The sequence below is a fragment of the Indicator indicator genome, chromosome 4 (assembly GCF_027791375.1).
Source record: "Indicator indicator isolate 239-I01 chromosome 4, UM_Iind_1.1, whole genome shotgun sequence".
In the NCBI taxonomy this organism is placed as follows: Eukaryota; Metazoa; Chordata; class Aves; order Piciformes; family Indicatoridae; genus Indicator; species Indicator indicator.
The window spans coordinates 47135769-47161823 of NC_072013.1; the positions used below are offsets into that span (position 1 = coordinate 47135769).

The 26055-nt window shown below is 41.6% G+C and overlaps 1 protein-coding gene across 2 annotated transcripts in view; it reads left to right on the forward strand.

The window, feature by feature from the left end:
• Positions 1-20938, forward strand: part of DCAF5 (DDB1 and CUL4 associated factor 5) — a 69877-nt gene extending 48939 nt beyond the window's left edge. Inside the window, exons 7-10 of one of the 2 annotated variants that reach the window (XM_054400075.1) lie at positions 1154-1220; positions 14129-14256; positions 18925-20224; positions 20279-20938. In XM_054400075.1, coding sequence (XP_054256050.1) covers positions 1154-1220; positions 14129-14256; positions 18925-20224; positions 20279-20733 — 1950 coding nt within the window. In that variant the 3' untranslated portion in view covers positions 20734-20938. Of the gene's footprint in view, positions 1-1153; positions 1221-14128; positions 14257-18924 lie in introns of both variants that reach the window. The other variant, XM_054400073.1, reaches the window with a different exon arrangement.
• The last annotated feature ends 5117 nt before the right edge of the window (positions 20939-26055 follow it).

Below are 26055 nucleotides of genomic sequence, written 5' to 3' on the forward strand. Positions count from 1 at the left end.
TATGTATCCCTGGAGAATGCAAGACAGAAAACAGTTATATTTGAGCCAAACAAAATAACATTTGTCTCTTATCAAAGGTTAGGAAGTGGACAAAGTTCCTCCATTTCTTCTTTTTTTCTTTTCTCTCTGTCATGATAATAAAACAACCCCCCCAATTTCTAGACTGTATTGATTAAGCAGAATTCTGACTTGATTAAGCAGAAGTCAGTCAAGTTCTAAAGATTACACTGTCTGTACCAGTGTAACTGAAATTGGAATCAGCTTTTGGTTCCATTACATGTCATCTCATTTTTAATCTGGGAAGAAATAAAGGTCAGGGAGTACAGTCAATTGGAGAAGAGAGATTTGAAGACAAGACATGGTTTGTGGCCTCTCATAACTGAGAAGCACAAGCTTTTTACCATGCCAAATGTCACCTGTCATTCCAGTGCTTCTTTGTAGTCTATTAAGCTACTTCAGAGGGCATATTGCCTAAACTTCTGTACAATAAAGAGACTGCTTATCATTCATGCACTGATGAAAAAGGACAGGTTCCGTTGCTTCAGAGTAGCTATGATCAGGAGAAAAAAATAACAGTATGGTAAATGTAGTTGTTTAAATTGCTTGAGACTTGCTAACAGTGAATGTTTAGCTTTGGTTTTGTTCAGTGTTCAACATTATCCTCAGTGACTGTCTTTTGGTGGGTTCTAGTAGATGGATGAGTCAGATGTGTTGCTCTTGTGTGTAACAGCCGTGTTAGCTCCCATCTTAGGTGTGTGTTTGATGGAATTTTCCTCGGTGGTTCAGGAGATGAGAAGAAAGGATAAAATACTTTGACATTAAAAAAAGTCATAGTTGTAGGCTGCAAAATATGAGAGCTTCATTTAGATATTCTTGCATTACAGCTAACCAAACTCCACAGTCCTGTTGAGCAAAGAAAATACACACTTTGGGCAGCAAACTTCAGATATATGAGGCCTGCTTTTGAATTTTGATCTGTTTATATGCATACAATAATTTTTATGCTAGTACTTCAGCCCCATTTAAGGGTAAGTTGATCAGCAATGTGCAAGGAATAATAAAAATTACCTTTTTCATCATTTTTTGTTTGGAGAAACTGTATCAGCAGTAAAATAATTTTGTGGTAAACTGCTTTTATTTTTGTTCCCAACAGTACATCCTTTCAGGCTCTGATGACTTCAATTTGTATATGTGGAGGATTCCTCCAGATCCAGAAGCAGGTAAGTTTTGTTGTTTTGGAATTTGCAGGAAGGGGGGCACATGTGACTGACAAATTCTAGTGTTTCAGGCTTTTTTTTAAAAAATCTCTGTTCTCAGCCTCTGAATCTAGAGTAATTTGGATGAAATCTGGATGAGGAGTGTTTACAAATGCCTGATCCAGTCTCTGGGTAACAAGAGCCAGTGCCATTTGAATCTTTTATCATACTGTTTTTATTTGTCTTCTCATATAACACTCATTTCAGTCTTTAGATGAACTGATGAAGAGAAGGAGCTGTGGCTGGAGCAGGCTGTGTCTTTCCATCCCCTTGTCTATGAATTCTTGTGCTTCTGAACTGATCTGAATTCACTGGAGAATTTAGGCTCTGTGGGAAATTAGGCTCTGTGGGAATTTAGGCTCTATGGGAAATTTCATCCCATAATGAAGCTTGCAGCCTAAGATGGTGCCTCCTGCAGCTCCAATGTGTTGGCTTCTCTTCCTTCCCTCCTAAACCAAAACCTGGTTTCTAATGCAGAGCAGCTATGCTCTTACTTTTTTGGTGGAAGAGCACTTATCAGCTGGTGGAAATGACTGCTTTTGACTCATTTTTGACCCTTTCTCATGCTGGGGCAGACATGCTAAGCAAATAGCACTGGGTTAACTTTGTGTGAAAGTATGAGAGGAGTGTTGGAGTAAAGAAAAGCAGGGATGTATGCAGGATCTAACAGCATTGCTGTAGATGCTGCTCTTGGTCAGTGCCAAATCATCTAGTGCTTTGTAGGATTTGGCAGTGCAACAAACATTAACCATAAGAGACAGCTTTTCTGTTAAATCACTGTGCTCTTTTAGAAGGGTATTGAATCCTGGTTGAGAGACTCATAACCTTAGGAAATGCACTACCATGTCTATTTTTAATGCCTCTGACAATATAAACTGTGTGTTTCAATGGTATTAAGTACAAGTGTCCTGTGGTTACAAGTACAAGTGTCCTGTGGTCTCAGGTGCTTTAGCAATAGTGAGAGCAAATTACAAGCTGCTTTAGAGGTAAAATGAAGATACTTTGTTTCATTTTCAAGGGCTGCTAATCACAGGTATATAATCCACAACTGAGAGGATGACTGGTCTCTAAAAGGTTTGGTTAATGGCAGGATTTTAAGGAATATTCCATTCTAATTCTGGATTATTTACTACTTAGCCAACATTCGATGCTGCAGTCCAGAAGTCCTGAAGCTGTTCCTGTTAAATATGCCACTATCTTGGCCTTCTATCATTGTGTAAGGTTTATAGAGACTTCTCCCTACTTTCCTTTTAGTTTATGATTCCCTGTTACAGTACACACTGTGCTAGTATTACTATGGAACGTTACTGCTACATATGAAATTTCCTCTTAGATAAAACAAAGGTTACATACTTTTAAATTAGTTATTTATACTATTTTTTTTTTATTTTTTTTTTAATGTGTGGACTGTAGAATTACATTTTATGTATGTGACTGTACTTGTCCTGACTCCATTTGTAAATTCTGGATCTGCAATTTTGGGCTTATCTGGCTGTGATGCGCTTGAAACATCTTTGTCCCCAAGCAGCTGCAGATGACCACTTTATATATGGGACCTTTGCACAGAGAGTGGTAAAAAAAAATTGCCACAAAACAATGTCATGTGTATTTTGGTCAGCTTTACTTTTGGCTCTTGTAACATGAGGAAGGGTGTTAGTTGACTTGCAATATTTCACTTACAAAATCAATTACTTAATGTCAGTTGCCCTCAGTCATTGCTTAATGAGTTCAGAAGATCCTGTAGCAGGAACTTGTATTTCTTAGTCTCTTTTAACTTGAGCAGTTTAGTGAAATGTTTTAGCAAAACTCATGAGCTTTGTTTTGTTAGACCTAAATATTCACCACCTGTGGAAAATAACTCATTGGCTGTCCAAATCACCTGTGATAGGCCCATTCAGCACTTCTTGAAGGATAGTGCCTGTTCTGAATGTGACAAAACATCCTTTCTTAAATCTGATCCCGTGGTTCAGACTGATCATTCAGCTAGAGAGGTTGCTGTGCTTCTTTTTTGAAGAAGGAGTCTTGGTATAGAGGTGTGGAGACTTTAGAAAGCTTCTGCTTGAATGGAAAACTCCTGTCCTCATGTTCTGTCTTACAATAAGAGTCTGTGATCTGGGGGAATTTGGCCTTTCATTTAGAATACTGTGCAAACTAGAAAGGATGATGTAATGTCCTGTACTGTTAGTCAGTATTTTAAATAAAATTATCTGATTTCTGCTTTCCAGTTGAATTCAGCAATTGTGATGCTGTAAATATTCATGATGCAACTCCCTTATGTTATATTGACTACTTGTAAATAGCAGCTTTTTTGCAAGCTTCAGTTTTTTAGAGCCACATGCTTAACAACTCTGAATTAGACTGCTTTGCCTAAGTGCAGGGATCGCAGCATTAGTACACGAAAGATGAAGAAAAGTGGGAAGGAACACACTAGTGAGACAATTCCAAACATATTTCAAGTTGGAGGAATGCAGTTACCTGTGTTGTTATTTTGCCAGGAAAATGGAACAAATTCTGCAGTACTTTTTGCAAATAATCACAGTTTAGAGGTGTCCTCCCAGTAGGTTGCATTGTGTCGTTCCCCTTCAACTGGAAACTCTGCTAGTGGTTTTGTTTAGTCCATTTACTCAGCAGGATTTGCTTCAAGGAGGGGGGTGGTCTGTCAAAAAAAGGTACTTCCTAAATGCTTAGGAAGCTATTCTGTGGAAGAGTTTCATTGGCTGTCTCTCTCCAAAATCTTAGATTGTTCTGAACTGGGCAGGATTTCCTAGGCCAGAAGGTGGGTTGCTTTTTTACTACCTTTTGTTGTTTATTGAAGATGGAACAGTTTGCTCATTTTTCCACCCTCTTCTCCATCCAAGTACTTGCTACTCAGCTTTCCACTGTGCTTTAGAGTAATTGCTGATTGTTTGCAGAATTTGTTAGCCCGTTTCCTCTCTAAATGCCAGTTTTCTTCAGAGGCAGAGTTTCTAGCAAAATTAATATGTCAGTCTTGCAGAAGGAAAAACAGTCATGAGGTTCCACAGATTTTACTTGACTCTAAGGCAAACTAGATGTGAGAGGAGACATCAGCCCTACATGACCTGCCCAGCAAGACTGTTAATGTATAAGCACTTCAGGCATTATTTAAACCTATTTCCTATAAACATGGTCTCTTAGCTGTTCAAGGATCCCTGTTAAGACAGAACCTGACATGTCTTGTGGGGTAATAGAGGGCTTTGTAGACCAAATGTTTTGCAAAATGGAATTTGCATTCCTCACTGACTACGCTGAATCATCCTTGCAGCTCGGAGCTTGTCTCTTGCTGCTAAAGTATTGCTCAAAGGTACTGTGTGAGGGATATATTTGTTTGTGATTGAGAAGGCAGTTGGGGATCCTTCAGTTTACATGAGCAGACTGTCACCAGACTTCTGAAAAACTTCGCTAAATCAGAACAGCAAACTACATTTCAAAACTATTTTTAATTCTTTGTAACTGTTAGCAAGGAAGGACCTGTCATTGTGGTCCAGTTACTGAAGTAGTTGCACCAGTTTTTAGAGAACTGATGCAAGTTTTCTTCCCTTTTTTCACCCCTCTTTGGTCATTGCAAGTGCAGGCACCACTTTAGACTTGAAGAATTAAGCAACAGATCTTTTTACGACATTTGAATAGGGTTATCTCATTGGAGACAGCCTATGGCTTGAGTTCTCAAAATTCAAGGCTGATAAGTGAAGATGAATAATAGATGATTAAGTGTTTCTTAATGTCTTTGTTTTTGAGATTTTTATGTATGAGCAGACATGCATATATAGATACTGGGTGGGGTGGGGGGAAGCCATCTGGTCCAATGGTTTTTAGTTTGAAAGTTGATTTTTCTGAGGTGTGATCTTGGAATTGGCATTGAGTGCACCCTCAGCAAGTTTGCTGATGACACCAAGCTGTGTGGTGCAGCAGACAGGCTGGAGGGAAGGGATCCATCCAGAGGGACCTGGACAGGCTGGAGAGGTGAGCACAAGCCAACCTCATGAGGTTCAACAAGACCAAGTGCAAGGTCCTGCATCTGGGTGGAGGCAATCCCAAGCATAAATCCAGGCTGGGCAGGGACTGGCTGGAAAGCAGCCCTGAGGAGAGGGACTTGGGGGTGCTGGTGGATGAGAAGCTCAACCTGAGCTGTCAATGCGCACTTGCAGCCCAGAAAGCCAACCAGAGCCTGGGCTGCATCAGGAGAAGCACAGCCAGCAGGGCCAGGGAGGTGATTCTCCCCCTCTGCTCCGCTCCGTTGAGACCCCACCTGGAGTACTGTGTCCAGTTCTGGAGCCCCTATTACAAGAGGGATGTGGACATGCTGGAAGGTGTCCAGAGAAGGGCCACCAGGATGATCAGAGGGCTGGAGCACCTCTCCTGTGAGGACAGACTGAAGGAGTTGGGGCTGTTCAGTCTGGAGAAGAGAAGGCTCTGAGGTGACCTTCTTGTGGCCTTCCAGTATCTGAAGGGGGCTACAAGAAAGCTGGGGAGGGACTTTTTAGGCTATCAGGTAGTGATAGGACTAGGGGGAATGGAATATAGCTGGAAGTGGGGAGATTCAGGCTGGATGTGAAGAAGTTCTTCCCCATGAGAGTGGTGAGAGCCTGGAATGGCTTTCCCAGGGAGGTGGTTGAGGCCCCATCCCTGGAGGTGTTTAAGGCCAGGCTGGATGAGGCTCTGGCCAGCCTGATGTAGTGTGAGGTGTCCCTGCCCATGGCAGGGGGGTTGGAACTAGATGATCCTTGTGGTCCCTTCCAACCCTGACTGATTCTATGATTCTAATCTAAACTGCTTTCCTTGTGAGACTGCAATTTATCCCTTCAGGTCAGTGCTGACCATGGAACAGTATTTTGACTATCACAAGAAGTAAGTGGTGGGGCAGCGTAAAAGAAGTTCTTGTAGTCAGTGGAGTTTAGAGTGGTTTCTCTATCATGTGGGTTACAATACCAGGAACCTATGGAAATGTCCTGGCTAGATGGCATCTATCAGAAAAACAAGGCAGCGTTTGGTGCTCTTTAGTGCTGTAGCTAGGTGAAAGAAGATTCAGTATCCTTCAGTGTTTCTTTCACCAGTCTTAGCATGTTTACTTTCTAATTCAGTGCTAGGAAGCTGAAGATAACACTGAGCACTGGAAGGGGTTGGAGAAGCCTTAGTCACCAGCAGCTAGTCAACTGGTTATACCAAAGCTCCTACTTCTGTTATACTGAACGTGTTTGCAGCTACCAGTACAATATAAATTCACTGGCAAGCAGTTTTCATACCTCTAGTTAAAAACAAACAAGCAACGCCAACTGGCAACCCAGCTTTTGGTTGTGGGATAATTTAACATGATTTGTTTCCTTTTGTGTTCAGAAAGGGTTGTTGGTGGTAATCTGCATGGTTCCAATAATGTTGTATAAAACCTATTGCAACCTATACTATTAAACACACTGAATCTCAGACCATGAGAGAGAACAAAGTGGAAATGGTGTCTCCAACTTTGCTTCTGTAGTAGTTTTGGTTTAGCTTTACTACTGTTCAGCTCTACTGGTGATAGCAGGGGTGGGAAGGTTGGTACAGTGTGATGGTTTGAAACTGTCTTTTTAATTTTTCCTTGCAAAGTTCAGAACAGAGAAAGTGAAAGAATGTAAATAAGTCACTATTGGGTGTAAGAAAGCAAAATAACGATTGTTCTAAACACTTCCATTGGATAGATAGAAATGTTTAAGAACTATTACCCAAAACAAAGTAGGCATTCTGCACATTCTGCGTTCGGCAGTGGGGGCAGTTGCTGGGCTGTCTGGCTGCTGTTTCTTCTTCTCTTCTGGCTGAAGATAACACGTACTGACCTTGGCAGCTAAGTTAACAACTTTCTGCTTAACTAACTCTGCTTCTCTGTCCAGGGGGGTCTGGGGGGGAAGCTCCTGGGAGAGAGAGGCCCCTTTGGGAGGGTCCCCTTGGGGGGAAGCAAAGGGAGATCGATTGTGCTTTTCTGTTGATTGTATATATTTGTGAATGTTGTGAATTTTGTATATTTGTACATATTCATTGCATTTCATTGTAGATTTTAGACTCTGCTTGTAAATACAGCTTTTCATTTGCTTCCAGACTGAGCTAGCCTGGTTATTGTTGGTGGGGGGGGGAATTTCAGCTCACACCGACACATACAGATAAGACATAGATAGATGTGACAGGTATTTAGCAGCAACAAAAGAAAGAAGATAATATGCATGTAAAAATAGCCACTACAGCTTTTTGCATACTCTAGTTGTTTAAATATGAAAATTTTCCTCTAGACTTTGGAACCTCTGCAGAGGTACAAGACCACCACAGGGCTGGTTTTAGGTGTAGGCTAGGCAAAGTGGGTGATTGCTTTGGAAGACCTGGTTGCCTGAGGCAGGTGCTCACACCAGCCTGCTGCTCTCTGTGCTTGGGCTAAAGGACCATGCTGATCCTTTCAGTTGGCCTGGGAGTTGGAGGCTGGGTTTGAAGGAGACAAAGGAAGCAGTCCACAGATGGAGCTGCAGCTGCTTTCTTTCAGGGAGATGCTCCTTACACTCTCTTTTGCTTTCTCTTGTAATAGCAGAAGTACTAAGCCAGAGTTCCCTGGTGCCTCCTCCAAAGTGTCTTCTCTTGTCATACCAGGAGGAGAAAGGATCTGGGCTAACCCTTGCTGTTCTCACTCCGTATTTGATGTGAACTAAGTCAGTTTTGCCTGTGCTGTTGAGAAACCTCAAAGTTGTTCTTGCTGCTGCCAGAGCTGGAGTCCAATTCCTGACTTGACTAACAGCGATGCTGCAGGACCCTGTGCTTGCAAGACAAGAGTGCTTGTGTTTAAATGTAGCTTCTCTGTAGATAGGTCTCTGAGGAGCAAAGCCATCTGCTGGCATGCATTGTACAAAGCACATACAGGTGTGCAAGTGACCTGAGAGACACTTTTTACAGAGTCTAAACGCAATCGGCTGCCCTGAAGGCAGAGGGGTCCTATACGCTGCGTATGTTTGCTTGCATTGTGCTGTGCATTTGCTTTCCAAACTATGGTATCCCTCTTCTGTTCATGCATCATGACCTCATAGGATTCAAATGAAGGGCAGCGGCCTATGGTCTAAATGTGTCCTGGATTATTAGTAATGAAAAATAAATTAATTTTAAATGAGCTTTCTACTGTAGTGCCAAGTTCTACAGTGGAATGGTATGCTGTGGCACACTGGCAGCAGTTACAAATATCTGGTTCTTCTCAGGAGTTTTCAGCACTTTGAGTAATTCACAAGGCTTGCATGAAGTTATGCTTTAGTCTGTGGAACGTCTTTCTACCTTATATGAACAACAAATGGGACTTCTTTTACAGCGTCCTAGATAGAAAGGACTTCTTCTTAATGAGGTAATTTAATTCCTCTATTACAGAGCCAGTAGAGGATTGTTCCTTATCCCAGCAAGTCCTCTGGTGCTTTGGCGGTTTGGTGTTTGTTTTTCTTCATGTTTTTTTGTTTGTTTAGGGACTGTTCTGCATTCTTGCAGGATTTCTGCACTAGGGCGTTTTCCTTAATAATCTGTCACTTCCCTTTTTTCCTTATCCTTCAAATAATTCATTCTTCTGTTGTTTTCTGGTGGTTTTGTTTGGTTGGTTTTGGTGGTTTGTTTTTTTTTTTTTAAACTGCTATGTTAAGGAAATTGTGCATGGGAAGTCAGATTGCTGTCCAAGTATCTCACCCTCTCTCATGATGATTTACTAGTGTTCTTTTAAAATGTGTCAGTATGTACCGTCCAGCATGTTCTCAACATGTGAAATGTCAACTCATTTGCATAAATATTTTCAAAGCTGCATAATTAACAAGGAATTAATTAACATGGTATTTAAACCGTAAAATAATAAAGCAAATCAAGTAATCACTTTGGCAGCTTAGTAGACATCTATCTCCTGCTTCAAAGCATTGTATTATTGCTTTCCCCTGTTTGTATCAGAGCCTGGAGATAGATTTTGTGTGGTCATCATGATTTTTTTCAAACCTGTGTAGGGGAAATATGTTTTTAAAACATACACTTTGGATTTAGCCTTTTATAAGTTATTTCTTCTAGTAAGATGCTGTAATAAGATATTATTTATTTTTTTGAGACTGATTGTTGCTTCTCTTTGGAGCACTTACTTGCAGGGTCTAGAGGAAGATAGATTTTTCTTGACATTTCACTTTGTGTATCAAATAAAAGCAGTCCTAAAAAACATTGACCAGTAAAACTAGAACACAAAACCGCTACTCTTTAAACATAACGATTTTTGGAAAGTATTGCAAAACCACTTTGTATATCTCCATCCCTTCCCTGCAGTAGTTTGAGGTAAGAAAGTTGGAAACCTTATAAAATCAGCTTCTGAAGACTTCAACTTTTATTTTACTAGTAACATACATATAAGCCGATGGCTTCTTTATAAAGACTGATAATACATATACTAACTATCAAGAATAGAAAAGCTACCATGCCAAAGCAATTGCAGGACCTGCACATACCACTAAATTCAAAAGCAAGCAACACCTTCATCCTTTACAGCAGCCCCAAACCTCAAAAGCAAGATTTGAGTGCTGTTGAGATAGCAGAGATCAATAAAGCTTAAACAATACAAATGAAAATAACCAGTTCAAGTGAAAACAGCAAAAAGAAATAGAAATTATTGCATGGGAAAAAGGAAGATGGCCTCAGGAATTTGAGCAGTTTATGGCCAATCTCCACTTAATGTACAGATGCCTTTTTTTTTTTTTTTTTTGGCTAGCAGACATGAGCAAACTTAACTCACACTGTGAGATGGCTAGAAGTTGTATGGTTTCAGCTAAGCCTCTGCTGAGAGACCAGGGGGATTCCAGACAGGTCTGGACACAGACATCTGCCAGGCAGATACTCCTGTAACATGATAGCAGCTTTGCTGGGCTGCTATAAAATGAAGGGACCGCTGTCAGAATAAGGATGTAGAAGGCATTGTGTTAATTACATGCTTAGAGATGTCACTTAAGCACATAGGAGTTGGTAGACTAAAATTGCATCAGGCAAGGGGTCATCCAAAAACCAGCTTTTGGGACACTTATATATCAGAGTGTTGCTGGAGTAAATACTTTTTTTGTTTGTTTGTTTGAATTGTTGGATTTAATTTAAATGGTTGGATGATCAGAGGGCTGGAGCACCTCTCCTGTGAGGACAGACTGAAAGAGTTGGGGCTGTTCAGTCTGGAGAAGAGAAGGCTCTGAGGTGACCTTCTTGTGGCCTTCCAGTACCTGAAGGGGGCCTACAAGAAAGCTGGGGAGGGACTTTTTAGGCTATCAGGTAGTGACAGGACTAGGGGGAATGGAATAAAGCTGGAAGTGGGGAGATTCAGGCTGGAGGTGAGGAAAAAGTTCTTCCCCATGAGAGTGGTGAGAGCCTGGAATGGATTGTCCAGGGAGGTGGTTGAGGCCCCATTCCTGGAGGTGTTTAAGGCCAGGCTGGATGAGGCTCTGGCCAGCCTGATGTAGTGTGAGGTGTCCCTGCCCATGGCAGGGGGATTGGAACTGGATGATCCTTGTGGTCCCTTCCAACCCTGACTGATTCTATGATTAAAACTTCTTGTACTACTGGAAAAGGCTGACTGCTAAGATTTGTGATTGCAGTAATCTGCTCCAAGGGGACTTTGCTTGTTAGTTGTTTTAAGAGGCTTTTTAAGGAAGCTCACCTTCACTCTAAGAGAAATGAAGTATGTTCTAGTACAGCATTTCCTCCAATTTTCCTATTAACAGATAAAAAAGAATCTTGGGAACTTGAATATTAAAGCAGGAAGCTTTGAAGTTCCTTCACAGAATAGTTTGGGTTGGAAGTGGATTTTGCAGATCCCCTAGTCCAATCTTCCTCCCAAGGGCAGGGATATATTTCACTAGATCAGGTTGCTCAAAGTCCTGTCCAGCCTGCCCTTGAACACCTGCAAGGAGGGGACATCTACAACTTCTCTGGGCAACCTTTTCCAGTGTATCACCACCCTTATTGTAAGAAATTTCTTACATCCAGTGTAAATCTGCACTATTTCAGATTAAAACTGTTGCCACTTCACCAAGGCACAGGTAAAGTCTCTCTCTTGTCTCTTATAAGCCCCCCCCTTTTTTTTTTTTTAAGGGCTGCCATAAGGTCTTCCCTGAGCCTTGTCTGTCTTCTCCAGGGTGAAGAACCTAAATCCTCTCTGCCTGTCCTCATAGGAGAGATGCTCCAGCCCTCTGGTCATCTTCATGGGCCTTCTCTGGACCCACTTTTAACAGGCCATGTCTTTCTTGAGCTGAGGACTCCAAAGCTGGACACAGTACTCCAGGTGGGGTCTCACCAGAGCAGAGTAGCAAGGCAGAAGCCCCTCCCTTGACCCTAATGGCTGTGCTTCTTTTGATGCTGCTCAGGATGCCATTGGCTTTCTGGGCTTCAGACACTGCCAGAATTTGACTACAGTTTAGGGAGAGCTGTGTTATAGTTGTACACTTTTCATCCAGTGCTCTTAGTGTCTTGATAAACGTTTCAGGTTTAATGCCAGAAGACAGTTCTGGCGTTAGATAATTGGTTTTGCAGTTTCACTAGGAAAGTAACCATGGGCCAATTCACACTGTAGATGGCCACAAAAGGTCAATGACTGACTTGGAAATGCAGCCCAAGATATCAGTGCCCTATGTTTGTAGTTCATCTCCATTGTAGTTCTTCCTTTTCTCATTGCCTCTAACTTCTGACTCTTTTGTAAACGTTTTGTGAGGTTTATTTCTTGTTTTGTTCTGAACTCGGGCAGCTAGAGTCTATGAATCGTTAAAATTTCTTTTAGACTTGGAAACCTTTCCTAAGCAAAAGAAATGTTTGTTCCTGAGGCCATCTTTCCTGGAACACTTGTCTGCTAGGCTAAGATAAATGTGGTGAGAACTGGACTTGATGTAACAATCTACTGTTGGCTTGATAGATGCCATTGGATTGACAACTGTGATTTGGCTGGAAGGAATGCTGTGGGAGTAGGGCAACTTGCCATCAGCCATAAATGTGGTCATGATTGTCTGGTAGGGTGAACAGTATGAAAGGATGTGAGGAATCTCATAAAAAGCCCCCTTTGGTGTTTAATGAGCTTGCTCTTCAATCAGTCGCCTTTGCTTAACACTGATGAAATCTTGCTCTGGTGGCTGAAGGCAGAACTTATCTCTGAGCCTTCACAGAAGATACAGATGTACCCAAAAAAAAGAGAACTGTTCCAGGTAGCTTTTGATGAACGTAGTTAGAAGTCAACTGGAGTGATAATCTCCCTTTCAAGTTGTCTTTATTTCAAATGAAGCGTTGTTCAATATATAAATTGTTTAAAGTGGCCACATGTTTCGGTCCTTGGAATTACTTGTCATCTCTTGTCCCTTCTTCAGCCATACATGCTTTCTGTGCCAGAGTGCCATGAGACTGCAGTCTGGTTTGCAAATAATGATTTGTGCAAACAGAACACTTCTCAGGAGCAGTAAAAAAGATCTGACTGTGATTTTTTAGGATTTGGATGACCCCTCATTTCTAAATTGTTATTGTGGTTCATCCACCATGTGCACATCAATCTGGTCTTCAGAATGCAGTTACAATGAGTGGAAGGAATAGACTACTTTTTCTAGGAGAGGGGCTGAACACAAGGTTGGTTTTTTTTATCATTTGTCTAATCTAACAAATAGAAGGTGATCTAGGAATGCCTTAGTTTTGTTTTCTTTTTCTTGACTCTTCTGTCTTGCTACCCTGCAGTGTTAATGCAAGTTTTTCTTTAGGAAATGTGCATTGCAGGAAAACTTTTGTTTTAGAAGACAACTTATTCAAAATTCAGCTTAGGGCTTAAACTAGAAGCTATTTCAGCTGAAAGAGCTCCTGCTGAGGTTAAAGGAGAATAGCAAACTTCTTCAGCAAGAAGAACATAAAGTTTACTTGTTTAGTGTTAAGAGCAACAAAGCTAATTAAATTTTTAACTTTCTTTAAGGTGTGCTTATGACCTCCTCTTTAGTGGTTTTCAGTTTTAACTTCCCTTCTTGTACAAGTTGGTTTCTTTCACTGAAGATGGTAATCATAGCAGGTTGATGGTCATTTGTTTATTCAAATACATAGATGTGCCTTCTAACAACTTTATGTGAATTTATGAATATATAAAAAAAATCACGATATGGCAGTTTCTTGGTTTGATCTATAGACCTAGTAACAGTCAATGAGTAAGCAGAAGAATTGTTTAGTTCTGCTTTGAGATTTACCATTAGAACAAAAGCATTCCAATTCAGTTAATGCCCTTCCTCATGACAAAGAATGATATAACCCCCTGGTCAGATGTTCTTTCAGGTCCCTCTCTGAGCTTGATTTGAAGAGTTGTTTAGATCCTGGTCTAGGAAAAGCTATAACTCAGGTTAGTAGCATTGAAGATTACCTCCTTTAGATTCCTACACATCAGACTAGAGTCAGCTATTACAGTAATGAATTGCTGATTTTTAAGAAGTAAATTTTAAGAGTATAACTATTAAAAAATTCAACCTCTTTATTTGTCTCTGCTTCAAATTTATGAACTGTGAGTAATGTGGTGCCTTAAGCACTATGGTTTGGTTTTACTGGTGGTTTCATTGTGTGTGTTGTTCTTACTTGCATGCTTGTCGTATTAGGTCAAAAACCTTCACTGCTTATTGAGATAGTTGAGCTGGACCTGGCCTCCCAAGTCCTGTTTTGTAGGAAGGATGCTTTCCATCAGACTTGAAGCTGTTCACAGGGGCATTGCTCAGAAAATTGGAATTCTGCAGCCAACACAGGTCTTAAAATGTTGCAAAATGGCGTTGTCAAATATAACAGAACTTCAAATGATTATGAATGAAAGCAGTGAAGATTTAATTATTCATGTCAGTGTGTGCTTGTCTTTCCCCTAGGTGGCATTGGCAGGGTCGTCAATGGTGCTTTTATGGTATTGAAAGGTCATCGGTCAATTGTAAACCAAGTCCGGTTTAATCCTCACACTTACATGATCTGTTCTTCTGGCGTTGAAAAGATTATAAAGGTAAGATTAATGGTCAGAAAATGTGTTCTTTTGGTATTTCATAATACAGCTTTCTTTTAACATCATTCTTTTCCACACCTATCCTGTCTTCTCATCTTAATCGTTTATAAAGTGGAATGTATCTCACTTGGTGACCAAACTGATGCAAATTTTTAATGGAGCATTTTAATTTTAAAGGTTTTAGAAATGAGAGATAAGATCAGAATTCCCTGGATTTGTACCTTGAAAAAGGAATTTTTTTTTTCCCCCCAGTTTAATGCCATTTGTAACTGAAGTGTCTTGCAAACAGTCTTTCTTGGGAGAGATTGGTCACAGCTGTAATGTGATCTCTTAAAACTTCTGGTACCTTAGGCTAAAATTTAATAAAAATCTCTCTAAGAGTATTGTTAAGCCTTAGCCTAGTCTGACTGATCTGAATTTGTCTCAAACACTGCCTCAGGAGCCCTTCTATAATTTTTATACAGACTTCTGTATTGATTCAGTTCAGCAGACCTTTCTATGGCATCCAGAGGAAGCATGACTCTTAATACTTTCACAGTATATCTTTTCAGAATTCTCTAACAACGTACAGTGGTTTTAGAAATTTTGTGTCTTTTTATGTGGATTGTAAAGAGATGAAAGTTTTAAAACCTAACCAATTTTTTTCCGTGAGGAAAGACAGCCAATGTGGGAGCAAGGCAGAAACTTTTTTTGTAATTTCTATTAGCAGAGGTTAAGGGTGAGGAGGTGGAGAATTATGCTACTCTAATGCACTTTGCAGCATGCTGTTACAGAAATTCTGCTGTAATTTGGGTCTATTAACAAGATGAAAGAAATCAGAACAATATCATTTTAAAGTAGGATAATGACAACTGCTGCTTCTGTTTGTTGAATAACTTCATAAAAGTCTTACCTGCGTATGGATATAAATAAGGTTGTTTGAGCATTGCTTAATCAGCTATAAGTTGACTGAATTAACTTGTCTTTCAAAGGTGCGTTTCAGTGGTCTGCAACTTATGGACCAAAACTCTGGGACTGCCCAGCTGGTATCACGTGCATGTCAGCTACCTTCAGCATTTGGGTGGTTGTGATTCTAGTTCAGCTTTCCTTCTCTTCTATCTTCCACTTGTACTTTAGTTTGCCTTTCTGTTTTTTTTTTTTTCTTCATCTGTGTCCCTCTAATAGGTTTGATCACAAACCTGTCAACAACAGGCTTTGGAAAAAAGTGCGCTGAATAGTCTTAGCAGCTCACTGGGTTTTACAGTTCTAGGCAGTCAAACTGCCACTATTTCACAAGTTTTGCCAGGGGCTTTTTTTTTTTTTTTTTTTTTGCTTTGAGAACTTGATTCATGCAGCCTGAATTCTCCCTTTTGGATTTTAGATCTGCTGACCCTAGGAATCCTTCTTGCATGAGTGTGTTTACACTGTTGGATTAGCACTGTTATAAACATCCCCTGTGATGCTTTTGTGTACTTCTTGCTAGGGTTTTGGTGGGTTGGGTTTTTTGCCTCATGATTAAAAGGTTCGTTTGATTAAGGCTCTAGTTGCAGGTTGTGTAACTCTTTCAAAGACACCTCTACTTGAATGCTTCCTTAGAAGAGAACACCTGTTGTGTTGCAATATGTGCAGTGGAAGTGAATTCCTCCAAACATTACAAGCTAGAAACAAATCAAGGGAAAGGTGTTTAATAATGTATTAAGTTTATTAGTGAGCCAGAACTTCTTACCCTTTTGTTGTATGTCATTTTGTCTCAGCTCGTAACATGCCTTGTTTGGGGATCAGTTTAAATCTTGTCTTACCTGCCTGACTTCGTTCTTCAAAGGTACTGTCTTAGTGAATGACAGTTTGCAGGTGACCATAACACAGTGGTTTCTTCTTCATTCCAGCTGCATCTGCTGGTAGAGGGGTGGCTAGTGACTGCCAGTCACAGAAAGGCAAAACAGGAAGAACACCACCAACAGTTCTAAGGGGCTCTCACTCTGTTATAGCCATCTGGGAATAGAAGGTCTTCCCTTGTATGGCTGGCTGTCTTTCCCCCATATAAATGCTTGATGTGCTTCCTCAAAGAAGCTGAGATTACAAGAGCCAGAAATAAAACTGTAGTTAGTTGTTTGTTTTGTGGGTTGGTTGGTTTGTTTGTGGGTCTTTTTTATTTAAGTTTTCTTGCTCTGAGTTTTGTTTAAGTCAGTTCATTAAAAAGTAGCCTTCCTTTTACTGTTCTTTCAAGTGTCTTCTAAAAATCTTTCTGGAATTAAATCACAAAAGATAGCTTTACTGTGGTTGGCTGGTATTCCATTCCCTCAATTGTAGAAACTCTGTGGTGAATTTAAAATGTGGATGCAAGTAGTTATTTGTCTGAGCCCTTAATTTTTAGACTCGCTGGCCTAAATTTAGTACTCCTTAGAAGTGAGGAACTGATAGCACCAGCATCAAGACGTGACACAGACAAGCTATTCAATAATTCCATGGGCTTCTGCCAGCACACTTGCTATTTTAATGCTGATTGAAAATGAGATACAAAGTCATCTCAGGCCTAGCCCTGCTGAAGTGAATAGTACTCAGAAGAATGCCTTTGGCCTTTGTGGCTATGGGCTTTTTGCTTTAGTCTTATTTTGTTGTAAAGCACCTGCAAAATAATTCAGTAACTCAGTGGTTTAGGGTTTGATTTCTGCTAGGACTGAAAATACAGTGGATAAGATGGGTATAGGGAAATGTGAACAGTCAAGTGAGGAGATTTCATAAACCTAAAATAAAATTCAACACAGTAATAATGGATACAAAAAGCCTTGACTCCAGACAGTGTTTTGAACACAGCAGCCCAGATGAATTTCTCATTGCCTTCCATTTTAGAAACCTGAGCCTCAGTAAAATTGCGTGACAAAGAACAGCTGGGAACTAAAATTATAATTTTCAGCAAGGAATTAGACAAATGCCACTTCTCCCCTCAATTTAAGTGTATGAGATGTTGGGATATGCTGCCAGGAAAATTGTGTTGCTGGAGAAATAAACAAGGCATTCCTTCTGGTGTATGGGGCTTAGAGGAGGGCCATGGAGAAACGTGCAGTTAGAAAACAGTTCCAGAAAAGATAAAAAAGATGAAATACATAAGGATTTCCAGAAAGTAATACTGTTTTGTATTGGAAATGGAATACTGTGGAACTGACGACAGCTGTTGTAGGTGCCATTTGTTTAAAAATCATCAGTACATGAAAGATAGCAAAGTCTGTTTGCCCATGTTTCTATGGTGACAGATTGGTGTTACTGTGGCTGTAGGTGCCTTTGCCTAATCAGATAACCTAATACAGTTACTTACAATTATGCTCATGGTATGGGCATAACTAGTTTTTTGTTTTAAAATGCGGGGGGGTCAACACCAGTTCAAAGATGCTTTTTGAAGCATCTCTGCTGAAATAGACAGCCCTTTTTGTACTCCTTTTTTCTGTTACTGTCAGGTGTTGTCAGGTTGTGTTGCACGTGTTAACTGTGCATCTGTGAGGTGAGTGCTGATTACCTCGTTTACACAGGCAAAACAGGCCTTTCTGTTAGAGCTTTTGTCTGCTTGGAACAAAACTTGGCTCGTTTCTGTTGGGAAAAGAATTAGATATCTTTGCCAAAGCCTATACCAAAATGGTGCAGGATGTTTTTTCTCTGAACTTGTTAGCATGGTAAAACCAAAGCAGGACTGAAATTAGATATTTCAGAAGCAGAACATTAGGGCAGTGTTGTGGGTATGCTACATACCAGCTCTGCTTGGAGTAAGTGTTGTGCATCACACAACCATTGACCACTGATCTAGAGTAAAGTGGTAGTAGTTGTCCAGTGAGTGCCTTAATCCTGTTGCCTTTTGTTCTGTGAGTAGAACTGAGAAGGGTGAGGAGATCTAACTGTCATGTTTGCTATGAATTACCAGTTTCTTAGGGATATTGGTGGAGTATCTTTGGAGCTTAATTTTTTTCCTTTTCTCCTTCACACCAGGAAAACAGATTAAGGCTAGATGGACAGCACAGTCAAGGCTGTTGCTGTGGGTGAAATCATTACACCTCACTACCTCTCTCCACTTCAAGAGTAGCTTTCAGTAAAATTCTTCTCCTTCACTTTTCCTCACTAACTAAAACTGCTGCTGCATCTTGAGAGGATGTTGGATGCTTTCTTTCCTTCATGGCTGTTCCCTAAAGGGAGTAGTGCAGTTCTGCTTTTCAATTCATACATCTGGCTCCCTGCCTGCTGATCAGGTGTGACTGACTAGGCAGCTGGAGGAAACGTTATTGTACATCACTGGCACAAGCAACTTCAGTTTCCTGGGAAACAAGTGCCTTCATTAGTGCTAAGACCGTATTGCAGGCAACAAACTATTCTTAACATTAGTGAGTAAGCATCCCCTATTACATAAAAATAGAGCTCTGCAATTTGGGAGAAATTATTACACAATGAAATATTGAAATGATGGGTAATACGCAGTGTGAGAGTTTTTAAGTTCTGGATGGGTGAAGCAGATGCAGGAAAAATACATTTGTGAAAGGGGAGAAAAAGACCCATACCTCTGGGATACTTGTAGGTATGGATCCAAGGGGTAAAAATTAATAAAAGCAATCTGTAGCTTACTATTCTTCTGGGTATTTGCACCACTGTTCTACTTCAGATGCTTATAATAGTGTATTAATTCATATTTTCTGTTTTTTTTTGTTACAGATCTGGAGTCCTTACAAGCAGCCTGACTGCACAGGGGATCTGGATGGCAGAATTGAGGATGATTCACGTTGCCTCTACACTCATGAAGAGTACATCAGTCTTGTGTTGAACAGTGGTAGTGGTTTGTCCCATGATTATGCCAACCAGTCAGTACAGGAAGATCCACGGATGATGGCCTTTTTTGACTCCCTGGTGCGCCGGGAGATTGAGGGCTGGAGCTCTGACTCAGACAGCGACCTCAGTGAGAGCACAATCCTCCAGCTCCATGCAGGAGTAAGTGAACGCTCAGCCTACAGCGAGTCTGAGTCCTCTGCCTCTTTGCAACACTCCCCACCACATGTGGCTGAAGAGACTGATGAAACTGCCTATAACTTAAGGGCCTTAAGATCAGCTGAATCCCCCTCAGCCAGAGAAGACGTGGCTTCTCGTCAGCAGAGGCTCTCTGCACTGAGAAAGTATCAGGATAAACGTTTGCTGGCCCTTTCCAATGAATCTGACTCTGATGACAATACCTGTGAAGCAGAACTAGATACAGACCTTTTCCCTCGGCCACAGTCTCCAAGTCCTGAGGAGAATGACTCCAGCAGTTCCAGCAGCAGCAGCAGTACAGAAGACGAAGAGGAATTGAATGAACGCCGTGCATCTGTGAGGCAGCGCAATGCGCTGAGGCACCGACAGAAGGTGCAAAAGGAGGAAAGGACTAGCACCAACGCAGAGAATGTGACACCATACATAGGTGAGGACATCTATGATTATCCCCAGATCAAAGTAGATGATCTTTCTTCTTCTCCAGCTTCTTCACCAGAAAGGAGTTCAGCCAGCAAAGAAGTTCTCAAAGAAAGGACGTCCCCTTGTTCAGACAGTGAATCAGTGGAGAGAAAGATTTACAAAGCTTACAAATGGCTTCATTATTCCTATATATCATATTCAGCCAGTAAAGATGGCGAATCCTCCAGAGGAGATGGAGAGAATGATGAAGGGAAACCAGGAACTAGCGGAAGGCACAGTACAGCACACTCACTAAATAAGGAAGATGGTAGGAACTCGAGTGCAGTAGTTCTTCAAGATTCCCCAACTCTTTCTACGGAAAGCCACAACAAAGAAACTTTAAAAGAATGTAGCTTGATAGAAAATCCTAGTAATGGCCAAGCTCATGAACATGACAATCAGCAGCGGATGGAGGGTCAAGAAAATGCATCTGAAGGCACTAGCACTGGTGGTATAGAGCATCCTTTTGAGACTAAAAAACTCAATGGAAAAGCTAACTGCAAAGGACTAAATAGTTGTACCGAAGAACCCTGCATTCAGACTGCAGGACTAGTGGAACAGAAAAATAGCCAGAACTGTCAACCAGCATCAAGCCATCACTCCCTGGTCCCTTCATTCTCCACAGCTGCCATCTGTAGCGTGTCAGGTCACTGCTCCAGAAACCAGACTGATGACAGTGAGGAGAGGAGTCTTGACACCTCCTGTGTTAACCACAATAATGGCCACTTGCATCTCCGCACTTCATGCTTCAACAACGGACAGAGTTTTGGAGAGCAGGAGGTTGTGACACAAGGACTACAGGTGCACTCAAATGCTGATAATGGCAACCTTGTACAGATGGGTGTGACCTTGCACAAAGACTGCTGCCTATCTGAAGTGGACTCCAACAGCTACAGCGTCAGCACAAGGGAGGATGCTGCCAACTTCCATCCTGTGGGCAGTGACAGCACTCAGCCTCTTGGGGGACTGAAAAGGCACAGAGCAGAGTTGGAAGATGCAGAGTCAGAGAGTTCCTCCTTAGAAAAGAAGTTAAAAACATGATAAATGCAAATGTCTGTCATAGTGTACACTCACTCAAAAAAAAAAAAAGGAAAAAGAAAGCATTAAAGGCACATAGAGCTTGGGTCTGAAACATTGTGTTTGATTCTCTGTTCCATTCTTTTGTGGGTCTCTTCTAGATTGCCAGTGGTTCATGCTGTATAAAAATCCGACTTACTCCTTAATGAGACTGAGTCTGGTGTACCCATACAAGGTTCTGTTTAAAGTAAATCCTTATTAAGATGGTTGACTGAATTATTCTTGTGTGAACGTGTCATTTGTTCAGCCAGCCAAAAAAGATGACTGCTTTAAGTGTTAATTGTTCTTCTAGGAAGGCATTTTTCTGTGCTGACACTTACTACACATTGCAGACTGAAGAATGATGCAATTGTATTGCATTGGTGGTAGCATGTAGTGTGGGTTTTTTTGAGAAAACCAGGGAAGAAATCCTGGGCTCTTAACTCTGCTTCAGAAGCTAAAGAAATGCAACCATTAGGATATTTCTAGAACCAACTGGCATCTTTAGAAATGGTATTTCATAAAGCACTTGCTTCTGGTAGAGTTCAGTGACATTATTTTTATGCCAACAGAAAAGCTACAGGGAATGAGCCTCTTTCCAAAATGAACTTTAGACTGTTCCTACAGTGACATTCAATTTTGTGTGGTTTCTTGTTTGGGGTTTTGTTTTGGTTTTAAAGAAAAGAGATGAGTAACACAGTGTCATCACTGTACTACGATGTGATTGTTTGGCAAGAGGAAGGTATGCTGTGAGCCTTACTCTAACCAAAGGCTGTTAAAAAATCAGGCATTGAGACATGCTTTTTGTGAGCTGAACATGAGAGATTCATTATCGTTATTAAGAAAATGGCTCTGAGTGTTAGGAGGTAGCTGGACCATAGCCTCCTTTTGGGAAGCAGCAAGCCAAAGACAACAGAAGGATGGGTAATGTAACTGATTCCTGTTAACAGCAACACTTAGTGACATCTCAGCCCAAAGTCCCAAGTAAGTTTGGGCTGGAGATCAAGGTTGGCTTTGCACCACTGTGCTGCAAAGACTTGAAACTGCAGATGGGTAGATGGATTCGGTAGAACTGCTTGTGTAAGAGAGGGCTTCAGAGAAATGTCCCTGTGTATCGGGACACCGAGTCTGGCAGTGGGAACTTAAGCAAGAGCATAGCTGGCTGCCATGAGCTGGCATACCCTATAGGTGTAGAGTCCTTCCTTGCCTGGCCTCTGTTTTCAATGGCACTCCCCTCCAGTGAGTCCTCTCAGTTCTGGCATGCCAGAACTGGTGGAATTGCATTTGATTCCCTAGCAACAAGGTAAAGGGAGTCAGTGTGTGAAGTGAAAAGAAACCACCTACAAAGCACATAAAAACTATGTGCTTGTGCCTTGCAGTGCTGACAACAGAGGCTTTTTTGGACTCCAGTAATTGTCATAGGCATACAATCCCAGTACTGGGGAAGGGCTAGGTTATTTCAAGGAAGAAGAGATTTTTGCTCTTCATACAACTCTAGCAGTGCTATACTAGAGCACTGATCTCAGAGGAATTATTTCATATGCACCAGCTACCTGGTACTTGGGGAAAGAAGGAAGATGCTCTGTTAAAACATGATGAAAACCAAGGAGTGCTTTATAAAGAGTCCTGGGAGGGAAGAGTCTGGGGTGGGGAGAGAACATGAGCTGAAAAATGTTGCAGTTGCTTTTTGACCACACTTGATCAGTTTTGCTAGGTGAGAATTTGGAATAAGCATATGGTCTTGTATTTAAGAAGCATGTAAGATGTCTGAAAGGGATGTTTTTAAACAAGTGGAAGTGGCGATGGGATGATACCTTGTTACCTTGCTGGAAGAAATTTCTGTGCTGATGATTTGATCAATCAAGATCACTATAGAAGTATCCTCCTTAGTTGTATAAGCATAGTACTGTAAACGATGGGGTTTAACCAAAATCTTGTGGTTCCCAATTCAAAACTTTTTTATTATTTACACAATTAGAAAATGTTCTCAGCCGTTGCTTTTGCCCTCTTCCTCAGAGTGCCCAGCTCACTGGTAGATGAGCATCTCCACTCTCCTTTTACACAGTTGTCAGTCCCTTGTTTTCTCAAATGCCTTGTGTTCTCATTTCTGGTTCTTCTGTTTGTTTTCCAAAGCAGAATAAAAGCTTCTGGGTTTGGTGTTAGCACTCCTCTACAGACTCTAGGCATAAAGGTTTGCTGTGGTTTCCCCGAAGACAGGCTCCAAGCTGTCTGCAAGCTTGTTGTTTCTAGTTTGTCAAGCAGGAGGAGGACACTAGGCTGTGAATCTTAACCTTTTGTTCACAGGAAATTTCAATGCACTCAAGAAATGTACCTTCTAAATCAGTGGTTCACCTGCTCACATAAATAATGCAGCTGCCTGGTGCTGATAACATTTATCTGGGAAGGACCAAAGAAAAGCAAGCAAGCAGCAGCATGTCTGCTGCAGGTAGCCAGCAATGAGAAGAGCTGCTTTTTCTAGGTTTCTTTGCTTTGCCGTTGATCCTGAGGGTGCACTCCTTACCCCTGCACTGGGGTGCCAGCTGTGCAGTGTGCCGGAAGTTTCCCAGGCTGCTGGACGTGAGTGTTCCTGTGTACTTGGGATTGTCACTCCCTGTTCAGTGGAAAATCTTAAGTTTATCTGAAGAGACTTCACCTTTTCTAATAATCTGTGCCATGTACTTAGAAATGAAAAGGCTGTGTAAATATTGAACTACCTTGCTAGCTGCTATTTACTTACCATCCAACTTGTTACAGCAAGAAATGTTCTAGGCCAGCTTGTATGGTTCATCTCCAGAAAACTTTCAGTGGGGAACGGAAAATTCTCCCTTAAATCTCTTCATAGCACTTTGGACAGAGAAAGATTTGATCCTGTTTGTGAGAGTCAAAGCTGACTCTGCAGCAAGCGACCCTGGGACTTCTCCAGGCTAGGGTATTAACGGCTTTCAAAGAATACAGGAGGATATGAAATGTTTCAACCAAAGTTCTGGGGGGTTTTCCAGCTCTCAAGTGATCCTTTTAACAAGGCTACTGAGTCTTCTCGAAGATGAGTGGCTCAGCCGAGATCACACTTTGTGGTTGAGGACCAGCTCTGTCCTGCAGACAGAGCACAGGCAGAAAGATAGAGCTGCCTTGAACAAGGAAGAACACAGGGGTTTGACCTTGGGCATAGCAGTTGGCTGCAATATGTTCTGAAATGCAGCCTGTCTCAGTAGAAGTAGTAATGGGGAAGGACAGCTAATTTCAGAACCTTTTCTTCTCCAGAAATTGCAGTGGATTATTTTTCCCCTAAGTTTCCTCCAAGTCCCTGCTCCTGGGCTCTTGTACTTTCCAGAATTGCCACATTGTTGTGAACACAGAATAGTAAGGGTTGGAATGGACCTTTGAAGATAAGTCCGAACTCCCTGCTAGAGCAGGATCAGGTAAAGCAGGTCACAGAGGAACATGTCCAAGTGGGCCTTGAAAGTTGGCAGAGGCAAACTCTACACCCTCCGTGGGCAGCCTGTTCCAGTGCTCTGCCACCCTCAAAGTAAAGAAGTTCCTTTTCATGTCTAGGTGGAACTTCCTTTGTTCAAGTTTATCACCATTACCTCTTACTCTGTCACTGGGGACCACTGAGAGGAGTCTGGCCCCATCTTCCTCACACCTACCCCTTAGATATTTGTAAGCATAATATATAAGATGAGAAGGAGACCTCTTGTTCCCTGTGGCCTTCAGAAGCTGCCGTGGTTTGAAGGCGTTAAGGTCTTTGGAAGCTTTCATTTGCAGTTGTAATTTGTTTTGCTGTTTGAGAACAAAAGCAAGACAGGATTTTCTTTATACCTTTATTTAGTTAAAATGCTCCATGTCAGTGAGTTTCTTTTTACAGGCAGCACTGCTGAGACAGGTGCCTTTACACTTGATGGTTTCTCTCATTTTTCCCCACTCAGATTCTCCAAATGTCTTTTCCAGACCTGGGAAGCTCAGTGCAGGGTCCTCAGAGTACCAAAGAGTAACACACATAGCTGCAGTGGCTGAACTGCTGTGCATATGCATATAGTTCTTCAGGAATTCTTTAATAAGGTAATTCCAGCACATACATAATTTATAAAGCACATCCACACCCTCCTGCAGCTGGGTTAGGATGCAGTAATTAACCCAGCTAATGCTATGCAAGTAGGAACAAGAACTCTGTTTCAGACACCTACTGGGAAAATGGCAATTCTTTAGAGAGAAAGAAAACACCACCAAAACCTGAACCAAAACATGCTGGTTACAGCAGATGCTGGGTTTGTCAAAGTTTTCCTTAGTGATTGTGCAGATCAAAAGCAGTGAGGTCTTAGATGTGGGTGTGTTGTGGTAGGAAATACACAATCCACATTTGATGTGTCTGCTCTGCCTGATTCCAGCCAAGGACCTGAACTTGGGTCTTGTCTTTCACTTGTGTGTCCGAAGCATCAGCCTGCTGCATTATTCAGAGAAAAGAAGACCAGAGCTCACTCCTGAAATGTGAAGTGGAAATGGAAACAGCACTACAGATGCTGGAGCAGAGCCTCGATCCCAGCTCTGTTGATGTTTAGTTTGCTGAGGGAATGCTAGAGGATTCTTTCTCCCTTGTTCACCTTGTGTGGTCTTGGGTCTGTAGAGCAAAAGAGAGATGCTGATCTAGCCTTGTATGTACCTTCTTGTCTTGAACACAGGAGAACTGTGCTTTCGAAGTTCAGCAGAGGGTTTGTAATTGGGATTTTTATTGTTTTCCTTTAAACCCGTAATATCAACCTCCTATATGAGCACCCAAAGCAGTGGGCAGTTTGTTTTGGGGTATGGCTGGCAGGCCCAGTTTCCCTGCCCCAGGAATACTTTTGTTTCTAGCTCTAGTCTCAAGTATCAGTTACACCTATGCAGTGCTGGAGCTGCTGCACAGGTGCAGGTTGGCATTGCTGTTGCTTTTAGAGCTAATCAGTGACCCCTGTACTGAAGCTGCCATTTGTGCACTGGCTGTTCAGAAATAAGTGGTGTGAATGAGTCCAATACTAGGCAAAACCTGCCTGAATTTGAGCTTTTTATAGGGAAGCAGGTCCTTCACAGCCAGATGCTGTCTCTGGCTATATGTCTAGCACTTCTGTGATGGAATGCCGTGGGAATTGCCCGTTTCTAGGTAGAACCTACCCCTGGGGTCACATTGCTATGAGCTAGTCTGCAGCATTTTACTTCACAAACCACAGTTGCTTATGGCAGCATTGACAGCTCTTAATGTATATACAGGGTTTGCATTCTGGTCGCTTCAAACCATATGCCCTTTGGGAAAGTTTTAAGTGTCCTGCCTCCACA